At 46.1% G+C, this 20288-nt stretch overlaps 1 protein-coding gene across 3 annotated transcripts in view; it reads left to right on the plus strand.

Moving 5' to 3' along the window:
- NFRKB (nuclear factor related to kappaB binding protein) overlaps window positions 1-20288 on the plus strand; it is a 1053863-nt gene that overhangs the window by 392236 nt on the left and 641339 nt on the right. For all 3 annotated transcript variants that reach the window (XM_078681973.1, XM_078681971.1, XM_078681974.1), the window contains exons 15-16: window positions 16620-16680; window positions 18974-19148. In XM_078681973.1, the coding sequence (XP_078538099.1) occupies window positions 16620-16680; window positions 18974-19148 (236 nt within the window). The remainder of the gene's footprint in view (window positions 1-16619; window positions 16681-18973; window positions 19149-20288) is intronic.

Raw genomic sequence — 20288 nt, forward strand, 5'->3', positions numbered from 1 at the left:
TTGTGCGCACAAGTAGTAAAGTCTGAGGTCCGGCACACAAAAACCGCCTTTGTCGTAGGGCAACGTTAGCGTACGTAGGTCAATGCGTGCTTGTTTGCCTGCCCAAATAAGTTTCAACACCAGTGATGTTATATTTTTAAAGACTGCCTTGGGTGGTGTAATTGGTATGTTATTAAATAAATAGAGGAACTTGGGTAGGACATTCATTTTGACTATCGCTATCCTATCTGCCAGAGATAGCGGAAGTTGTATCCACCTCGTCACTTTTCCCTCCAGTTCTGTGAGCACCCTGCCATAGTTGGTCCTTATCACTTCCTCAGGATTGCGACTGTACCAGATTCCCAAGTATCGCGTAGGGTCAGATTGCCAGTCCAAGGGGAAGTCAGGGACAAATGGGACGGTGGAGTCAGTAAGTGGAATGATTAGTGATTTCTCCCAATTTATTTGTAACCCAGAGTGGCGCCCAAACCTCACGTATTCCTGCAGCAGCGGGCTGAGATTCTGTTCAGGATCTCGTACATACAGGAGCATATCGTCAGCATACAACGAAATGTGTAAAGGTCTCCCAGGGAAGTGCAGTGCCGAATGGTTATGCGTTTGTCTGATAATGCATGCAAGGGGTTCCAATACCAGAGCGAATATCAATGGTGACAGCGGGCACCCCTGTCTTGTTCCTCTGGCTATACTGAAAGGTTCCGAAATGTACCCGTTCACCCTTACTCTTGCCTGTGGGTTTGTGTATAGCAGTGTCACCCAGGTTATGAACCTCACCGGGAATCCCATTCTCTGCAATATCGTGCGGATATAGGACCATTCGATGGAGTTGAAGGCCTTGGCCGCATCGAGCATCACCGCTACTGCTTTGGTCTGGGGAGTTAAGTAGTGGGACAACGCAAATAACGTTCTCGTATTGTGGGAAGAGTCTCTCGTGGGAATAAACCCTGCTTGGTCCGGTAGGACCAGATTAGTAATCAGGGGTTGCAGGCGTTCCGCCAACAATTTGGCTAGGATCTTCGAGTCTACATTTAAAAGGGAGAGTGGCCGATAGGAATCAGTGAGGTCCGGTTGTTTACCTGGTTTTAGGAGGGTGATGATCACTGCCTCCCTTAATGACGGGGGCAGTGTTGCCTGATCAAAGGCAGCGCCATACATTTCAACCATACGGGGGGCGAGCAGGTCTACAAATTTCTTCTAGAATTCACATGTGTACCCGTCAGGCCCTGGTGCTTTCCCATTGGGAAGCGCAAGTATTATTGCGGTCACCTCCTCCACAGTTATGGGTTGCGCCAGATATTCTGTTTGATGATCTGACAGCCATGCAATTGCTATGTCCTGCAAATATCGAAACGTGTCCTGCGTTGGAGCCGGTTTCTGAGAAGTGTAGAGGTCTGAGTATGCACGAACAAAGCTACGAAGTATTTCCTCAGGTTGTGTGTGCAAGTCACCATTTATGTCACGGATCTGTGTGATCGTCTGCGCCCCTCTTTCCCCACAAATTTTCCTCGCTAGTACTCTTCCAGGTCGACCCCCCTCCCCGAACTGTCGAGCTAGGGGGCGTTTGGTGACATATTTCAGTTTATCATCCGCATATTGTTGATGTTCAGTGAGTGTATGTTTAATCTCGCCCAGTAGTTCCGCTCGCCCTGTGCGCGCATATTCCTGTTCAAAGTCTGTTAGTTTATGCTCAAGTCTGGTGATCTGAGTCCTAATATCTTTCAGGATCCCGGCGGAGGTGCTGATGCATACCCCCCGAAGCGTCGCCTTAAACGCTTCCCATAGGATACATGGGTCCTCAACTGTACCTGCGTTTAAGTGGAAGTACTCTTGAATGGCAACTGTCACAGCGGTGACATATGTGGGGTCTAATAACGCTTGTGCGTTAAAACGCCAACTGAAGGGAGGAGGTGCATGGTGAGGTACGCGTAGTGAGAGCTCTACGGGATTGTGGTCAGACAGTGTGCGAGGGAGTGTTGTGATCTTCGTAGCCCATAGAACCGCTGTATCTGTTCCCAACCAAAAATCGATCCTGGACCAGCTGCCGTGTGCCATGTTTTTTTTTTTTTTTTTTTGGTGTAAGATATTTATTTCACATTGTCACAGAGTGAAAGTACAGTCTCGTCGCCTACAACCATATGAGGCCGGCTTAACAGTTTGTGTGAAACATTTTACCGTGTCGCTCGTCATACACAGCCCTTCAGCCGACAACCGTAGGTCCGGCGGCGTGTTCGTGAAAATTCTAACATGCTTGTATTTAGACAATGCTGTAAGCTAGTACATGTATGTTCTCGTTCTTACGTTTTACGTAGTTGATTTGAAACCTCAGTAAACTTGAGTAACAGTGTAAAAAAAAAAAACTAAAACTTATTGCACTGTCACAGCATTCTTCCCCCTCCATCACACTATCAATTACCAAATACTGTAGCATGAGGCCGGTTTCAACTCAGCTCCACAGGAGCATCGTGGTCTGTTGCAATCTGTAACAGGTACTGTCTAAAAGGTGCCCAATAGTCCCTAGGGCGTGCACCAACTGGCAGTTCCTCTTCGTATGTGGCCAGTGTGTCACAACAGTATGTCAGGTCCTCCAGCCAGCTTTTCACCCTGGGCCTCAATTTACTGCACCAGTGCAGCGATACTCTTCTCTTTGCCATTAGCAAGGCAATCACACACAGTTTTTTCCTCTGCGCTTTTAGCTGTGGCACAATGCCTAGCAGACATAGTTTGGCTGTGCACTGCAAAGTAGCCCCCAGTATGTTGTTAATGGCCTGTATCACTTGTTCCCAGTACTGCGCCACTGAAGCACAGTGCCATGCCAAGTGCATGAAGTCTGCATTGTCTTGTCCACATCTCATACAGTTAGAGTTGTCCCTTAAGCCGTATCTGTGCAATCTGTGAGGTGTGTGGTACATGTGATGTAAGTATTTTGCCGTGTGCCATGTTGACGTGTGTTGGTCCCGGTGTTGTTGGATGTTTGACCCTCCACATGTCCCTGAGTGACCTGTCCTCCATAATGTCCCACAGTTTTTCCCTGGCCTTCTTGTGAGGTTCTGTGGATAATGCAGAACGATCTGCAGCGTTACGCAAGGTTACATTGAAATCACCCCCCCAGACCAGGGTCGTATCATTGAATTCTAGCAGGTGATCCCAGAGTTCTTGGAAAAACTCCGGGGAGTCAATATTTGGGCCGTACACATTCACTATCGTGATCATTTGCCCCCTCAGCCTCCCTGACACAATTACATATCTACCATTTTTATCTACAATCGTGTGTTCAATCCTGTAATCAGTACCCTTCTTAACCAATGTCATGACCCCTCTAGAGTACGAGGAGTATGCCGCCGAAGTGCACGATTCCGCCCAGCGTGTTCCAATAGTTCTGCGCAGGGTAGGATCCAGATGGGTTTCCTGTAGGAGCGCTATATCAATATGATGTCTGTCTAGACAGGCAAAAATTTGACGAACCTTCATAGGATTTGTGAGGCCTCGTACATTCCACGTTAATAGGTTCAAATTATCTCTATTCATAGTGTCTGTTCGACTATTTTCACACATATCCCAGCACACTCCGACCGTCCCACACCCAGCACAGCACAGTATAACGTTATGGCATTTGATTCCGACCCAATATATATCCTAAAGCGGCGTCCAGCAGTGCATCTCAATCGTCCAGGTTGTTCAGAAATTAACAAACCCCAACTAACCCACATCCCACCCACTCCAGCAACCCAATTCTGCCGAAGCCATTGTACCCTGAAAACAGTAAGAGTCAACATAACTTGTCGGGGACCGCCCTAGTAGAGGTCCGCCGAGGGCGCATTACACCATCCTAACTAAAGGATGTGGGCAGATCCATAAGTTGTAAACAGATCACAGCTAGTTATTAAGTAATATTAACATCACGGAACTAGTCATCCACTTATGATGCCCCTTAAAACAGAAACTCCATGCCGAGAAACATTAAGGCCTCTAAGATAGTTGGCAGAAATGATAGTCAGGAGTACATGATTAGTCCATATATCCTTACATTATGGTTCCTCTCGTCTAGGTGGAGTAACCGGGCATCCCCCCAAATAGACAAACAGCAATAGTCTGCAGTCGGCCATCAGCACTGCACTGCGCTATAGCATTCCCATTTCCACGTCACCAGTAGGTGTCACAAGGCCATGTCGGCAATGTCTGGGCGGTAGGACAGTAGTCTACCACAAACCAAGTTCCTCGTGACTGTGGACGATTAACGCCAGAATACAGTATATCCCAAAAGCTTACCGTTAGTCCGAGTCTGTGTGCCTATCTCTGCGATTCGACCTTTTACCTTTGGATACCGTTGTCTTGATGAAGTCCATTGCAGTCTTGGGCGTTGACAGAAGACTGGTTTGCCATCCCATGTAATTTTTAGACGTGCGGGATACAGCATGGCGTAAGGGATTTGAAGATCACGAAGTTTGGCTTTGACATTATTGAATTCCTTGCGCGTTTGTTGTACTGCAAACGTGAAGTCAGGGTAAAATTCCAATTTGTTACCCTGGTGCTGAATTTCGCCGTTTTCCCGCGCCATCCTCAAGATAGCATCCCTATCTCGGTAGTTTAGAACTCTTGCTATTAAGGGTCTGGGTTTGGGCTGTGGAGCTAAAGACCTGTGCGCACGTTCAATAATGAAAATGGACGATAGGTTATCGGCGCCAAACAGGTCCTTGCACAGTTGCTCCACATAAGGCTCCATGCGGCCTGTGTTGCTTGATTCCGGCAGTCCCGCTATTCGTATGTTATTGCGCCTTGATCTGGCTTCCAACTCGTCTGACTTGGCCTTTATTACCTCCAGGACCTTCTCCATACCCGCACATTTGGACGGTGTGGTGCGTGATCCATCCTCTACAGTTGAAATTCTGGTTACCGCTGTGTCTAGTCTTTCACCTTGTTTGTCAAGCTTCAATGCCATGCTGTCGACTCTTCCCGTTAGGTGGTCCAGTTTGCCATTTATATCCTGCAGGTTCGCTTGTATGGCTTTCAGGATGTTTTCCATAACTCTCCCTTCTTGAGGGTCTGCGTCCTGGTCCTCTTCTGTTGTTCCATTTTGGCCCCGTGGTGTCTTCCGCGCCTCAAATGTAAGTTTAGGCTGCTTGTTATCAGGCTTCCCCATGATGTATGATTCAGAAAGCTGTATATGAACCCCGGGTGTTGTTCACCACCGTCGCGGTCCCGCCGCAGAAGTGAGTTGTGTGTGGTTTCAGTCGTTTAATGACTTCTGCACGCTCCTTCAGGATATCAATGTCGGCACAGAAATTGTGTGTGATTCGTGAGTAATGGACCCTCCAGCCAGGAGGGCAGCGCAGGTCCGGTGGTAAGCAACAATTCGGCTGTATGTGCACCCACCTCCCCGACCAGGGACGCAGTCTGGAGGCTGTTGTAATGCTCTTCCCGTGAAGCCACGGCAAACTCTTCGGCACTCGATGGGGTGATGTCCGGCCACACCTAGCGGATCCGCACCCTGTCACCAGTGTTCCTATCTGTCACACAGTACCAGCAACAATGGTGCGTTCATATATTAGCCACGCTGCTCAAGATATCAGGCAGGTAGTCCAAGCACATCTCCGGTGCAATCGCTGCGGTGGGCACCAATAGTTCTGAGCGGGTTTCGCGCCCTTTCATCCACACACGTTCATATGTCGGCTCGCGCTGTTTGGGGGCAGGATTCACACTGCAGAAACATATGCGGCGCCATACCTTGCATCGGTCCTGTTGGAGGTCCAATTAGCAAGCGCTGAATAATCTCGCATGCCAGGATACGTTTGTCTGCCCTAGTCTGCGACAGAAAGCGTGTCGTGTTGGGTCGGATATGGGCGCCGCCATTTTGCGCTTTTCATTGTCACCGCAGGCAGAGAGCGATCTTCGCAGTACTAGAGGGGAAACGACCCTGCGCCGAGCGTGTGTAGTTGCTCCCAGAGGCTAGTTGGCCACGCGGCGGTCTGAACACTACACGTAGGGGACCGCTCGTTGTTAATTACGCTTCATACCTGTCGAGCCGCCATTTTGTCCAAAGGGGTCCCGCTCGTATATGGTCATTTCTCCGGTGTGGAATACTCACAGAAGTCGTGATTGCAGTAAATCTCCAGTTCAATCTATGCTTCCGCAGCTCCCGGGTAGCACTGACAGCCTCCGTTTATAGCGTGGTCGGGGCACATCGCGTTCTTCCTAGGCTGACACAGTGCCGTCCGCCATGTTGGACCGTGTAGCCGGTGGAAACGTCCAGCTTTACCGGGGGCATCTGTATCTTAGGAATCTTCTGTCATCCCTCCGATTGCGCTACACACTCTCCCGTCCACGTCAGTGTGTGCGGTGTCGTGCTGCGATCTGTTTTAGCATATTTATTCAGCGTTAAGACACTTTTACTTTACTGGCAAGCGGCAGTTATTTACTTTTAAATAATGAGATTGTTGTGGGTTAATTAAAGGTGTTGCTTATGTGGTGACTGTATCTGAACGTGTAGTTTGCTGCAAAAATGTTTTGTACCCACCCCCGCATGGGAAAGGGGATGTTTCCATCTGGCCGCGCATCCCAACCTTGACGGCGGAGTTCAATGGCATGAGTAGAATAAGAGCTCTTTTGTCCCAAAAAGAAGTGGCCTTGAGTTCGGCTCGAGAAACATTTGTGCTTCACATTGCTAACACCCGCACAGAAGTTCAGGCCCTTTTAAATACTGATTTGCCGTTGCATTTCAGCGAATTGGTTCATTCAATCTTTAACGCGTCCTCCACGACTGGGCTCGCGCACTTTTTTAAGATAATTAGCAGTGGTCTCGTGACTTCATTTGAAAAAATATTTGGGGTCATCCCTGCTTTCTTCCATTCTATTTTTTCAAGTCTGTTTGGTGGATTCCCGGTTTTGCTGGCACTGGCGGCAGGCGTTCTGGTGATATTTTGCTTTATTAAGAATGGATGCCCTTCCTGTGCAAGAAGCCGCGCAGTCCCTCCTGGCACTGTTTCGCAACAGGATGCTTGAATTCTATGGCACTCTGCCGCTTGCGACTTTAAGCACGACATATGGATTATCGTTTCGATTTTCCTATTTTACATGTGTCAAGCCTGTGTTTCACGTGCGATTTTGACTGGGACCTTGATTTGTGTCTGTGCAAGACGGTGTCTCCTGACGTCGATTTTACTCAGCTGATGAGTCCCGTCGTTACTCACGAGTTGGTTTGTTCTGGCGAAAGGATTATGGCCTTGGCAGCGATGCATGGACTAATGGGTCATTGGAACATACTCGCAGCAGCGCAAGATTTCTTGGCACAGAGCTTTCTTGAGAACCCACCGAGTTGTCCTCTGATGGTAATAGAGGCTCCGGTACTGGAAGAGCACGTATGTTCTTTCCCGCTATTAAATTGGATGGCTGAACTGTTTTCGGATGAAGACGGTGACTTCATGTTGGAGGCTGTTGCTGCATATTTTGCATATTCGGTCTTGCCCTAAATGCTTTCCAGGTTTCTGATCATACCCCTTTTTCTACTGACATAACTTTTGGCAACTTGTGCTTGAATTTTTCAACACCCAGACCTATTGGCTTGAGTAAAAGTGAACACTGTATTGACACTTTGGAATTTTTGCAATTGACTTATGAAGATTTTTTCCATCAAATTTTTAATTTTTGTCATTGCTCATCGTTCTTGAACTCTGCTTTCATGAAGAGCCCCTTATCTTATCTTATCTTATCCGTGCTCGGATCATGGGGGGGTGTCATATAGTTACTGCTTATCTATATACCGTGTTAAGTTAGCATGAGCTTATTAAATGTTTAAACGCCATTTTTCCTTTTGCTCCTTCTGCACACGACACATAATTGTTGATTTAGCTTTCAGCCTAGAAGAGCGTTGTGATTTACATGAGAATAATATGTTATTTCTCTGATATCAGCTTTGCTTGGTAAACTATGTCTGTACAGTGAGTGCTGAAGCTTCAAGGATAACTCGACACAGAATTGTTGTGAGGTCTGATCTCCGCACCTTCATAGACATAACATAAGTGCAGCTCCTGCCAAATTCTGGCTTTAGGTGCGTTTTATATTGCTTTGCTTAGAGCACACATACACACTTGATGCAGTTCGCATGCAGAGAGCTGGTGGAAGCTGATGTGATCTCTTCACACTAGGATCTTGAGGTATGGGGCCGCCCTGCTAAAACCCAAAGAGACCTTCTTAGATATTAATATAATATGTTAGTTAGGGAGGGTGAGAATTAGGTGTTGTTAACCCTTATTCATTACAGTATTTTAGCATGCGCTCACCTTTTGCTTTCTATGGACTAGTAACTATGCTGATAACTTTGCTTCTGATAATATGTTTCCTTGTATTATCTAAGATACTGCGTTTGAGAAGACTGCATTAGTAAATAAATATTTCAAATGTGCACGTGTCCTCATTTACTCCACGTTCTGGTTTGAAATGATTGTATAACGAAAGAGTGCTCATGTGTTCCACGTGACCTGAGGTATTGTAAGTTCATGTTCTGGTTTGTCTAAGCATTGGGAGTTTGATATGACCAATGAGACACTGTAGCTAGTTCGGTAAGGGGGTTTTGGGTACTGAGGTGAGTTTTGGGTCACCCTAATTCACTGAGGTTCCAAATCTCTATGCACAGTTCTGTAGGAGAACAGAATCCCTGCTACAATACAAAGCATGGGAATCTATGAAAGTTCCAATACTGGGGCAAGAAAACAAGTTACTTACCTGTAACTTTGGTTCCCCAGTATTGGTAACTTTCATAGATTCCCATGCGCCCACCCTCCTCCCCTGGGAAAGCTCAGCCTTGTACAGATGTGGTTTCTATTACACAACGGCTACGAAAATCTGAGGCTCTGAGGCTCTCTCAGGAAGGTTCTATGGGGTGAGGCTTCTCTGATTAGTTGTTGCAATTTCTTTTGGTCTCTTTTACACAAAGAAATGGATGTGCTACAAAATGAGATGAGGCCTAGGCCTTCCTTTCTCTTTTGTACCTACTGCTATGGTATTTTTCATATTACAGAGGCTCCCATTCCGACGACGGGGAATGATACAAAGCATGGAAATCTATGAAAGTTACCAATACTGGGGAACCAAAGTTACAGGTAAGTAACTTGTTTTCTTCTCACAGCTCCTCATCAAAAACTACATCTCACACCCAGTCTCCTCACACAGAGCCATGGAGACATAAGACACACAGATCCCAAAGAACTCAACCTAGTGATCTGGCTCCTGAAATCATAGAGTTTGGTTATCTGAACCTTCCACCAGATTGTATGAACATCATTAAAGAGCCCAGAAGGCCTACTACAAGGGCTTGCTATGCAGCTAAATGGAAGAGGTTTGTTATAAATTGTAATAACAACCATATCAACCTGTTAGATGCGTCCATTCAAAATATCATTTGTTATTTACTACACTTGCAGCAGTCAAGATTGGCTTATACATCCACATGCTTACATCTTGCTGTAGTAGCTGCATACCTTCAAAATAGACAGCATATGTCTGTTTTCAAAGTACCTGTTATCAAGGCTTTCCACCAAGAATTCCACCCTTTCCAGTGTGGAATGTTAACTTTGTCCTTACCAGACTAATGGGTCCACCCTTCAAGCCATTGCATAAATGTGAACTGCAGTTTCTCACCTAGAACGTTGCTTTCCTCATTGCTTTCACATCACTGAGGACAGTGGGTGAGCTTCAGGCACTAACCATAGAAGAACCATTTTTCCAACTCCACAAAGACAGTGGTTCTTCGCATTAACCCTAAATTCCTACCTAAAGTAGTCTTCATCATAATTGTTTACTTTATTCGTACTTTGCGACCATAAAAGTGCAAGTGCAAACTATACAAAAAAATTGATTAGTACCGATGTATCTACAGTACAGTGCAAAAGCAAGATCTGACTGTCATTTTAAAAACATAATCAAATTTTAGATGTTTAAAAAACAGTGTTTCAACTAGATAAAAGAAGAGAGACAAAAATAGGAAGATCTAGAACCTGCTTGGATATGGACGAATATATGGTTACATAAAAGTGCAAATGCCACAGTACAAAAGAGCATGCATGGCAATGATTCATTCAGATCTTAGCAGCAGATTGCCCATCAGATTGCACCATCTTACTGAAAAAGTTAAAAACGAATAAAACCAAGAGATATAAAAACATAGAATGTGATTTAAAACCAGATTTAAAGAACCATTACCAGTTCTAGGGAGGATATCTTATTGCTTATTTAGTGCATGGTGCCTGATGATCCACATTTTCCCTAGAAATTTTGCAACTGCACAAACCATCAGAGGCCTCGATTCTGTTTTTAGAATACGATATGCTTCTTGAAGGCACCGAGTTCCCATGAGCCTACATACAGGGGCTTGCCATTTAGATCTCGGGAGGATGTACCAAAGACATGCAAAAAGGATATGCTTGATCGTCTCCCCTGTCCCGGGGCAGCCAGGGCAATATTGTACAAGATCCCTGCCATACCACAGTGAAAGAATTCACGGGGAGGCAGCCAAATCTAAATTGGATGTACAGCTTCCTATCTTGAGGGGTCGAAATTATCTCCATGTACTGTTCATATGCACCTAGCCACTTAAACTCCATGAACTCTAGTGTAAGGCGTCCAGCCTCTGAGTGGGAGACTGTTGTCTGTGCCACCCAATTCCAAAAGTGTGTCTTAATAACTTCTCTGCTAGGCAGTAGGCTAGGATTGGAGACATCCCACAGGAATCCCAGGCCCATGGCAGAGAGCAGTGTCTGGGCTTTGGTGAACCACCCTATTCTTTTTACAGCGGTCAAGTCTGGGGACATCTGCAAAGGCTACAGCATAATGATTGCGCTCAGGTGTTTTTTTGAGTCGCAACCAGAAAAGAAGGGGCCAAAGTCTGTTTTTCTCTGTTATGGTTGTTCTACCCATATCTAATCTTAGAGGGCAGAGCGGAGTACTCGGGGGAAGGGAGCAGAGAGTTCTCAAGAACATATTTTCTGTATGTACAAGGCCCTCCAGATTGTCAAATCCCCAGATGTCCGCCCCATACAGGGCAGAGCTTACCATCTTCTGGTCGTATATCTGAAGCGGGCTGCTTTTGGTCTAGTTTGGGAGGCCCTATGCTCCTTGATTAGTTCCCCAGAGATTTTCTTCTGCTGAAGGTTCCTCTTGGTATTGTGGTACTTCCATGCCAATGTCTCAGAGAGGGTCACACCCAGAAAGTCAAAAACGGCTACTCTCTCTAGAGGGACCCCCCCCCCCCCCCCCCCCCCCCCCCCCAACATCAGTTTACCTTTAAAAGATTTGTGTGGGGTTCATCGTCAAAAGCTTAGTTTTGAAGGTATTAACCTCAAGGCCTCTCTGATTTCAGAAGACCACGGAGCGATCAAGTAGAAGTTGAAGACCACTAGGGGTCTAGGGGACTACTAAATTGTCATCCCGAAATAGCAGAGTTATTACTTTAATCCCCCCATTGAAGGGGCATCTGCGGGGACTTCCTCCAGAAATTTCACCACCCCGTTAATGAAAAGTGAGAACAGGGTGGGGGCCAAGACACAACCTTGGTGGACCCCCCTATCTACTTTGATTGGATCAGTCAACTGCCCTTGGTCCCCCCCCAACGAACCATTGCATAGGTGTCCTCATGCAACCAAACAACCATTGCAAGAAGCTCTAGTGGAAACCCCAAATCTTGCAATACCTGCCAAAGTTTGGACCTGGGAATGAGGTCGAAGGCCGACCTTAGATCAATAAATGCAATATAAAGACTTGCTTGTTCAATGGTCACTGTTTCCCAGGCCAGTAAAGTGAATCTTTAAAATTGGTCGATGGTGCTGGCTTTCTTCCTAAACTCAGCATGAAATGGGGAAAGGATATTGTTTTCCTGCATCCATTCTGTGATCTTATTCAGAAGAGCATGAGAGAAGACATTCTGAACACCATCCATTAAGCTAATTGGCCTACCTAAAGTAGTATCTGCCTTTCACATTAATCAATCTGTTGAGTTACCTGTCTTCTTTCCTCAACCAGATTCAGTGGCAGAACTGGTTCTACACACTTTAGATGTTAGAAGAGCATTATTGTATTATGTAAAAAGGACAAATACGCTTTGAAGAAAATCTAAACAACTCTTAGTGGCCTTTGCTCCACCACACGAAGGCAATCCTATTTCTAAATTGGTACTGCTCGGTGGATTGTTAAATGTATCCAAACATGCTATGCAAAAGCAAAGAGGACTTTACCAATACTCCCTAGAGCGCATTCCACTCGCAAACTAGGGGCAACTATGGCTCTCTTGGGAAACATCCCCATAGCTGACATCTGTAAAGCTGCAACATGGTATACACCGTACACTTTCACCAAACATTATTGTGTGGATGTGTTGGCGAGACAACAAGCTAATGTAGGTTAGGCAGTTCTTAGAACACTCTTTCAGACAACTGCAACAGCTACAGGTTAGCCACCACTTCGGGAGAATACTGCTGTATAGTCTATTCAAAGCATGTGATCTACAGCTCACATGCCTCGAACGGAAAATGTTAATTACCCAGTAAGCGTCTGTTTTTGGCATGTAGAGCTGTAGATTCACATGCGCCCACCCGCCTCCCCGGATACCTGTACCTGTTTGCAGTTTCTTACATATATACATAAGCCTGGACATCTCTATTCTAATCTTACTAACTCCATTCTCAGCCTCTGCAGGAAAATAATCTAACAATGGAGTCTATGCCCATTCGCACTATCATCGAATGGAGAAGTCACCGTACCTCGTTACCCGAATGTCTTCTTCGAAGAAAAGCAACTTGCAAACATCCAGACTCAACACTAGATGGCAGGAGTATGCAAAGTATGTGAATCTACAGCTCTACATGCCAAGAACAGATGCTTACTGGGTAAGTAACATTTTAGTTTCTGGATCCAGTCTGGTGCCTGGGGAAAATTCAAAGGTAAGGAATCCGCGGCTAGAACCTGTCTCTACCAGATAAGGCATTACCGAAGGTAAGTAACTTATTCATCTTGTTACGAACCCTGGGAGAAGTCTCTACTTTACATTGGGTCTCTTTTTTGAATAATTTCTCTTCAGACGATAGCAGGTATTTGTTTGAAGATTGTGGGCAAGCTATGTCACTCTAGATAAGTATCTTGTACCCCTTGTATCGGATTCAGCTACAGTTTCTGTGGCTCTCTCTTATGTATTATGATCTTTTATTCCTCTGTCCTAGAAGGAGCTGCCCCATGAGTGGTCCTATCTGGCTTTGTTTAAATATCACCTGGTGTCTCATGCGGGTAGTATGTAAACCCTGGCTTCAAAAGCAGAACGCACAATGTAGGTATGATCATTTCCGACAGATGGAGGTGTGTCCGCCTTCCACACTCTGGCTATGTCCCTTTTTGCCAATGTGAGCCCCTTGAACAACAAGTGTCATTTATATCCCCCTCAATGCCCTCTCTGCTATGAAGGAGGATAAAAGCAAAACCAAAGGGCATGATGGACGGAGTGTTGAACATTGCAAGCACTCACTCCCAGTCAACTGATCTGAGTTTAATCCATCATCATTCTTTAGCTCACTCCCCCACCCCAGTTCAGACATGGCCTAATGCAAATCAGTCTGACCCTGTGCCTCATGTGAACAGTGAAGCCCGAACTGCCAAGCCATGTCTTCCCTGGACCAGAAACAAGCATCCTGGGACCGGTTTCTGGCTAATCAGCCGTCATCAGCCAGGCTAGCTTGAATCCAGTGCCAAAGTGAGCAAGGGACCCACGTCAGGGCATACCCAGCCAACTTAGGGCGAACAAAGCAAAACCAAAGGGGATGATGGACGGAGTGTTGAACATTGCGAGCACTCACCCCCAGGTCAACTGATCTGGGTTTAATCCATCATCATTCTTTAGCTCACTCTGCCACCCCAGTTCAGACATGGCCTTATGCAAATCAGTCTGACCCTGTGCCTCATGGGAATGGTCCAGCCCGAACTGCCAAGCCATGTCTTCCCTGGACCGGAAACAAGCATCCTGGGACCGGGTTCTGGCTAATCATTCTTCATCAGCCAGGCTCCCTTGAATCCAGTGGCAAAGTGAGCAAGGGACCCACAGCTGGGCATCCCCTGCCAACTTAGGGCGAACAAAGCGAAACCAAACGAGATGATGAACGGAGTGTTGAATATTGCAAGCACGCTCCCTCAGTCAACTCATCTGGGTTTAATCCATCATCATTCTTTAGCTCACTCCGCCACCCCAGTTCAGACATGGCCATATGCAAATGAGTCTGACCCTGTGCCTCATGGGAACAGTCCATCCTGAACTGCCAAGCCATGTCTTCCCTGAACCGGAAATAAGCATCCTGGGACCGGTGTCTGGCACCGATGTCTGGCTAATCAGCCGTCATCAGCCAGGCTAGCTTGAATCCAGTGGCAAAGTGAGCAAGGGACCCACGTCTGGGCATACCCTGCCAACTTAGGGAGAACAAAGCAAAACCAAATAGGATGATGGACGGAGTGCTAACTAGACCTCAGTGATCTCGTCTCCCCCCAGACCAGGGAGATGCACCCCCTGCTCTGAGGCCCATTTGGCACTAGGACAGGTGGGAAAATAGATATGCAAGCAGGCATGGTGCACTAGTAGGCCAGTCACACCCCTGGGTGAGCTGCTTGAAGTGTCCCACGAAAAAAAGGTTCTACCCTTTTGATTGTTTGTGGACATAGGAATTGTGGGACAGGGTTATACCCAGTCCCCACAGGAAATGGTCATCTAGGGGGTGTAGTGAATTCAGGGATATGTACCCCTTTGGCAACTACCCTTCGCTTACTCTAACATCCCTAACTTGAGTAATTAGGTGGCCCTCTGACACCTGGAAATCAGATTTTCCTGCTTGAAGAAAAAAGGACAAATAAGAGTCCCCTGACATGAGAACGGCGGACTTCACCACCAGTTGGCGCAGAACCTTGCCTTGCTGGTGAAGCTCGACAGTTGTATGAAGCCGGCGCGTCTAGAAAGAGGTGTTACCTCCCAAGCTGTGGAGGAGTGACTCATAACTTCATCTTGCCACCAATATCTCCCTTCGACAGAGGAGCTGCTTCCCTGCATTTACCGGAACCGAAAAGCATCTGCCTGGTCCACTGTGTTGCTGGCCAGCAGGCCTACCAAATGAGCAGCATGACAGGAGAAGGTATTCGTTCTCCAGGACGTCAGATCGGTCTCTTTACCAAGTTTGGAGGTGCCTGGACACCCAAGAGCTGCCCAGCACCAATATCCTGGTACCAAAGCAGTTGCCTCTGCCAAAGCTTGTTGGTGGTCCAATCTGGACTCCAACTGGACAAAGGCAGACCTACCATCAAGGGACGTCAGGATCCACCAGGCCAGCACTGATAGTTTCTCTGCTGCCCTGTTTCTTCACTGAGTCTCCAAGAAATAGAGTGAGTCCCTGACTGCAGCGTCCTGACGCCACAAAGCACCCCTGCAACAAGCCTCACAGCCCGAGTCTGAGGGAGGCGACAGTGCCAACGGTGTCCTTAGACCCTCAAAAGCTAAGCCCACCCTTGGGTTTGGCTAGACTGGTCCCCCAGTCTAGACTGGTCCCCCAGTCGCCTGTTGCAGCCTCTTTCTGCAGGGGCCAAGATCCGCAAAAGTCTTCAGCAGCGCTACACCGCCAGACAAAGCACCGCTGCACACAAGCCCTCCAGCTCCAATATGAGTGGTCCAGTGGTGGCCCTGCATGACCAAGACCTGAGCCCTGCTTTGGGTTCAGGCGGACTGGCCCCCAGTCCCTACTTGCGCCTCTTTTCCCCAGGACCATTTCCCATTGAAGTGAAATAAGCACCCGGTGCTGAAACACAAATCTACACGCAGACTCTCCAGTGCCTCCCAAGATGACCTGTTGGTGCAGCCTTGGACCTTGTCCCATACTCACCTTAAGTCCAGGAGAGCTGTCCTATAAGTAATTGCTAAGTGACCCTATGCAGTATATGTCTATTCCCCTTTGGATAACATTACCGTTAAAGTCCACAGTAAAAGTCTATTTTATTGTGACTTAAAAACTGATAACTTGAAAAAGATCTGATTACGACGATCTTGGTATCAAAATTCCTATAAAAATCTATGATATTTTCATAAATTGGTATAGGATTTCTTTATTGAGTGTGTGTCTCGCTTACTCAGTCTGTGTGTGGAATATGTGCTTAACACTATCCTCTACGAGGTCTAAACTGCTTGCCCACACTACCACAAAAGAGAGCATTTGCTATTATTATTAGTGAACCCTGGTAAATCAATATGGGTCACGTGGAATCTCTTCACTTTATAGAGAGCCTGCTTCCTACAATTACCCACAAGTTTTAGGTTTATGTGGGGTAGATCGGTCACTGTTTTTGTGTAAAACCATTTTCCTTCTTTGCATGCTTACATCTTAATAGCACTTGGAGAGAAAAGGTTGTAACAACTTACAGGGTTTTTTTGTATTTTTTTTTAATTAACTTCCACCTAGACCCTTGTATGGTCCTTCGACTGTCTTGGACACTAATCGTATTACCTTTAAACTGCGTTGGTGATGCACATGGCAGGTTTAAACCTCATACTACGTTAATAGCTGAGCATTTTAACTTGTCTATTACCAGAATGTTAGTAATTGATGGAATGAATTTTATTTTAGGAGGACGGACTATGTGGTGACTCCAAGCTCCGGAGACGAAAAGAGGGTTTTCCAAGAGCAGGTGAGAAGAGACATTTACTTCCATTATCCAAAATTCTAGAATTGATGGATCTTAATGTACTATTGAGCAAGTTGCAACGGTAGGTATGAACTGCACAGCATCATTTTTCATAAAGCCCAGCCTTTGGCAACGCCAGTCACATCACAAAATTAATTTTCTGAGGGAGTTGCACACTCTTTTTCCCCATTATTATTAGTGAAGTAGGAAGCAATTTGCGATGCCCTGTGAATGGCTGCAACTGCAGTGACCGAGGAATTGCACGGCATAGCTGACTCTTATATTTTATGTAAACATGACCTGGTAGATTATTTGTGGCCCTTTGTCAAGAACAGCTATGGGCCAACTTGCCAATAATGACCAGAAGGAATTGAAAAGTTACGACCATCTCCCTAATCATAAGATAATGCTTATTGGGCATGTAACAGTCTCAGAGGCTGTTGGACTTCTTTATTTATTTGAGGACTTCAGGCAACCTGAAATTAGCAAACTGACATTCAGAAACAAGTGTACAAAGGGCTATGATGTAGGTGTCCACGTCTTCATCGATCTTCTGTTTAAAAAACTTATATCTGAGGCTTAGCCGGCGATGTTGTTGGATACAGGAGAAAAACAGCAGATCATTTGTTCAAAGCACCTTATAGCAAACTTTATTGCTAATAGACAAGAAGCTGATATTCATAATTATGCCTGCCACTGTGGTAATGTTCTTGAAGTAACAAGCAAAATGATACTTCCTACCTGCAGTAGAATGATTAGTGTTCTTGTCTTTGATTTAAGAATATGTTAATGAAAGTTTTTATGGAAACAAACAGCAGTAGAGACAATAAGTGTGCTGGTCACTGTTTGGGTATCTTTGAGTTACTACGTTCAGTAGACTGGATTGACAGTATTGTTTGAAAATAATAATCTTCACTATCCAAGTATAGCGGCAGAAACAACCTCCAAATGACAGCAGGTTTGCACTGAACTACTCTGAAACAGCAGGGACAAAGAACAGCTGAAGAGTGGCAGGGATGTAGCGTTCAGAAGTAGCATGCACAAGGTTATTCCCCAAGCATTAAAAATTTGCTTTTCAAATGGTTGACGCAGTACTTTGTGCTATGCTTTTCAGTCTTAATTAGATAAATACAAATGCGGCCATACAAACTACTTCCAAGATGGCGGACACAACCTGCATTGGTTAGCATTATATGCCCTAAAAACCCAGCACATGCACAGCTAAGATACACAGCCCCGGACTGTAGAGGGGTCTGCTAGTCAACGCTGGAATTTAACATGGACTTTTCCCAAAATCTCCCTTGAAGCACCCAGTGAACGCAGTAAAGTACTGTACTCACGGAGGTGGCACGCCCCGGCATATACGACGAGGAAACTGGGAAACACAGCTCACGATCCTCAACCCAATTGTAGAGATGTCCAGGGAGCAGCTACTGTGCCATCAACAGCTGTACACCACATAGATCTGGATTCACGATGTACATAGTCTGGGGAAGCTCCTCAAACGAAGTGACTAGCAGGGCTCGTGAGGCAACTCCAGTTGTCGGCAATTAATTTGTAGCAATAAACTACAGACGTGTTGAGAGATTTTACCAAGTAAGTTCATTTCACATATACATATGGAGCTCCCGAAGTAGTACACACAGGTACTTTTTGCTTACCTCGGTCCATAGACCAATGGTCCAATTCAAATAACATTCCCAGTACAACCTGGCAAGTAGAACTTCCCCTGCATGCATTGAGCTCAGATTCTAGACATAATACAACACAATTAGTTGTGCAACATTTCAGAAAATGTTGGTGTTTTGGACTCTAATAATTGAGGAGGGAGAAACTTCTTTAATTGTAAAATACAGCGGATGGGCACACCTTCTTGCTCCCTGTAGTAGTAAGATTTGTGTTATTTGATGCAGAGATTGTTTATCTTATATCTATGCTTCCCAGAGTGCATTGCATATTAAGCATTTGTAGTATGTTGAGGGTGTTTAAACTCTCCTTATTTGCTTCTGCCATCCTTTTTCATGCTGTTCCTGGTTCTACATTTTTCTGTACATCAGCTTTATGATATAGCCGTCCTCTCTTTTTGAGTGTCTTAATACCACCATTCTGCTACGCACATTCTGTACCTTTCTTTCCTCAACATTCTGCAATCCATATTGTACACATAATTTTGTACTTAGTAAAACATGCCCAATTCATCCCCCAGTTCCATTTTCATAGTGCCAATATCCTTGAACTCTTATCACCCTATCTTATTTTCTTTCTCCAATTTTCTTTTTTTTGCTGCTGCTCCCAGGAGCGTCTTCGCTACAGTCAACCGCACAAGGCATTCACTTTCCGTATGCATGGTTTTGAGTCGGTGGTCGGACCGGTGAAAGGTGTGTTTGACAAGGAGACGTCTCTGAACAAAGCACGAGAACACTCCCTGCTGAGATCTGACCGTCCTGCCTATGTCACAATCCTGTCCCTTGGTGAGTAAGTGTGGGTGATAAAAATAACATTCTCGTGCCAATATGAATTTATGCCTACCTTCAGTATAGTTGTGGTAGGCATAGGAGTGCTTATCTTGTTATATTTGCTATCTCAAAAAACTCTTCCAAGTTCTTCATTAATTATTATGTTCGAGGCATATGAGCTGCAGATTACACATTATGTATTGATGGCCACCTAGTGTTGGGCCTGGATGTTTGCAGTTTGTTTTGTTGTAGAAAAGTCTTTGGAAGTCACGGGATAGGTGACTCCTCCTTTGTATGATACTGTGCATGGGCATCGGCTCCATCCCCAGATTGTTTTTTTCCGCCACCAGGCTTGGATGTGTTTCCAGCGCTCCGTCTTGGAACCGATTTCCTTCGGCGCGCAATCCTCACCAACTTACAAAAAATCAGTTTAGAACGCTTTCCCAGTAGACGCTACTCTTCAACACCGAAGATTTCGATTCCGGTCATCGTCGACGGCCTTCGGGCCTAACTAGGCCTCGACTCCAGCTCATGGAAAGGACGCCATTTAAAAAGTGTCCTCAGTGTGGGTCGAAGTTTCCCCACACCGACCTTCAAGAAGTGTGTAACCTTTGCCTCTCCCCGGAGCACGAGGCCAGAGACTGTTCCGCTTGTGCCTCTTTCCGCTCCAAAAAGACTATCCAGGACCGAAGAGTTAGGAGAACAATGGCTCGATCTTCAGCTCCGATTCCAGACAACATCTTTGAAGAAGGCGTCGACGTCCCAGAACAACACGACATCGACAGCAACTCCAAGGCAGAAGATTCAGACGTCGAGGACATCACTCCAGCACAGCGGGTCATAAGTAAGACCGTCGACCCCGACCCTTCCTCGACACATCCAAAGAAGGCCCCGGTCACACCCTCGCCCTCGGGTGCACACCGACACACTGCTTCTACTGCCCCACCTTCGGGCCCAGCTAAGAAGCTAACTAAGCTTTCAGGCTACTCTGGCTCGAGTTGGCCCTCCCACTGTGCCGGCACACACGTACCGGCACCGAAAAAGACGTCACCGGACCAGTCGACATCCAAACCACCGGCGCCGAAGCCTACCGCTACTTCTTCGGCACCGAAACCCAGGGCGGAACCAAGCAAACCCGCTTCAGATTCAAAAAGA

The sequence above is a fragment of the Lissotriton helveticus genome, chromosome 3_1 (assembly GCF_964261635.1).
Source record: "Lissotriton helveticus chromosome 3_1, aLisHel1.1, whole genome shotgun sequence".
NCBI classification, from domain to species: domain Eukaryota; kingdom Metazoa; phylum Chordata; class Amphibia; order Caudata; family Salamandridae; genus Lissotriton; species Lissotriton helveticus.